We start from the raw sequence: 2216 nt of genomic DNA on the forward strand, positions 1-2216 counted from the left end.
CGTAGCACCAGGGCGTCCGCACCAACACGACGCGGCCGTACGTATATGTACGTAGTCAGTCAATGCCGTGGCCGCTGCCGACGAGCTAAAACGGAACCACCCCGGCCGGCCGGGAAGTTTCATTCAATATAGTCATTGCATTCGCAGGAGCCGGATGGTCGAATATACAAAATAATTTTCTTAGTTTCGAGTGACCAATGAATGAACGACGATCCAGACCGAGCAAAATTTCCAATAACCGAAACTCTAACAAGCTAGCTATAGCTATGAATTCGTATTTACATGTCCATTCACGCATTAGGAAACAAAACAAAGCGTATCTCCTTCTTTCCAGCCTAGACGAACAGCTCGAGCAAGACGGGCGGCGGCCGGTCGGCGGCAGCCTGCTGCCCCTCCACCTTTTGATCCGGCAGCAGCGCGACCCAGCGATCGTCGGCGCTGCGCAGTGCAATCTCCTCACGGTGCCGCCTCATGTGGCCCCCGAGCGCCTGTCCCATCTTGAAACCCAGCCCGCAGATGTGGCACTCGTGCTGCTTCTCGTCACGCTTTTTCCGTTCCTTGATGGCTCTGGCGACGCCGACGCCGAGCTCCAGCCCGTGGCGGCCCCGGAGGTGGCTGGTCCGGTGCCCGCCCAGCGCCTGGAACGACGCGAAGGCCCGCCCGCAAGTCTTGCACACGAACTCCCCCTCCCCCGACGTCGCCACCACGACGCCCCTCCTGCGCTTGGCCGGCCCAGCGGCGCCCGAGTCCGCCGACGTCACGGCGGAAGACGCCGAGTCCGTGCTGAGGGACAGCGCCAGCGGCACGGTTGGTTCCTCCTCCCTCGCGCGCTTCATCCCAGCTCCCATGGATTCCTTTGTGGATTTTGATTTCCCGTCCTTGGTAGGCTTCGACAGCTTAGCTTGCTGTCGTGTGAGAGAATCAACGAAAAAAATAGCACGCTATTTTGCCGTTATAGCGCGGTTATAGCATATTCGAAAGGGAGACGCTACGTTTTGGTAAAATCGGCCGCTACGACGCTAATTGCGTAATTAGCACGCTACACACGTTATAACGTTGTAGCGTTACACGTTTTAACGTGCAGACCATGCAAAATTTAAACAACCACAGCCCAGCAGGCCAAAACCAACCCACGACTACTACCTTTCTCACTCTTTTTATCTTGAAACTGTGAGTAGTTCATGGTTTTGCGTACTTGGCTGTAACTAAAAACACTCGGTATCTGATCAGTCCAAAGCAGCTAGGTTCAGATATTTGCATGCATAGCGCAGACTTGGTCGTTGACCTGAGGATCGTTCGGATGCCGAGGACATGTAATGGACGGGCTGCATGTGGGCATGGACGAACTTGGACTCGCGAGAGACGTCGTTCCAGCACGCTATCTTGATCCAAACCTGCATATGGCATGGACGAAACTTGTCCGAACCAGCAGTCCAGCATCCAAGAACTAAGACTGAATTGCAAAAAACCACCACATTTGAAGCTGAAGCATCCAATTGGCACCACATTTCTAACGCGTCCCAAAAATCCACCACTTTACTTGTAAATTTTCTCAATAAAAACAAATGACCGGTTTGCCGCAGTTAACACGATTTCTGACAGGGCTGGCCCACCCGTCAGGTGCCACGTGGGCGAGGCCAGACGGCGAGTGGGTTGACGACCGTTAGGGCTGTCGGTACAAAACAGAGCCCCCACTCCCTGCCGCTCACACTCCACTCCACTCGCTCACTCTCACTCCTCTGCCCTGTCCCCTGTTGCCGCCGCCGGAGGCACGGTTCCCTCCCCGCCGTAGAAGATGCCGTCGTGGAAGGATGGAGAGGAGAGCAGCGAGGAGGAGGAGCTGGTCGGCATGGATCTGGAGCAGCACTGGGTAAGATATCTGCTTTGCACCTAGGGTTAGGGTTAGTGTTCAAGTGTTCTTCGATTTGAGACCATGTTTGGAGCAGTTGCTATCTTTTCTGCGGTTCACTAGTGTGCTACAATGCAGGCGAACCCTGGCACCACTATAGATGCATCCTTCTATGGTAGAGCTGCAGATGCAAGCATCACATGTAGACTGCACTTGGCCCTATGCATGAAATATGTTGCATTTGAAGGAAAGGACACTGGGAGGAGGTTCTATGGATGTGCTGTTCCTCAGGTCAGTGTTATCCAACGAGGGTTTGTGTTAGTGGTAGTTAGTCTGCAGATTGTTGGAATTGCTGTCAGTAAATTCA

General features: G+C 54.0%; 1 protein-coding gene across 1 annotated transcript; it reads right to left on the reverse strand.

Annotated features, from left to right (window-relative positions):
• Nucleotides 1–335: 335 nt before the first annotated feature.
• Nucleotides 336–861, reverse strand: LOC123125989 (zinc finger protein ZAT12-like). Its single transcript, XM_044546417.1, has one exon. It carries the CDS (start codon nucleotides 846–848, stop codon nucleotides 336–338), a length of 513 nt encoding a protein of 170 aa, XP_044402352.1. The 5' UTR covers nucleotides 849–861.
• Nucleotides 862–2216: the final 1355 nt, after the last annotated feature.

The sequence above is a fragment of the Triticum aestivum genome, chromosome 5D (assembly GCF_018294505.1).
Source record: "Triticum aestivum cultivar Chinese Spring chromosome 5D, IWGSC CS RefSeq v2.1, whole genome shotgun sequence".
Classification (NCBI taxonomy): domain Eukaryota; kingdom Viridiplantae; phylum Streptophyta; class Magnoliopsida; order Poales; family Poaceae; genus Triticum; species Triticum aestivum.

Bases quoted from the DNA above. Each gene is read 5' to 3' on its own strand.
- LOC123125989 (XM_044546417.1), bottom strand. From the start codon at position 848: ATGGGAGCTGGGATGAAGCGCGCGAGGGAGGAGGAACCAACCGTGCCG.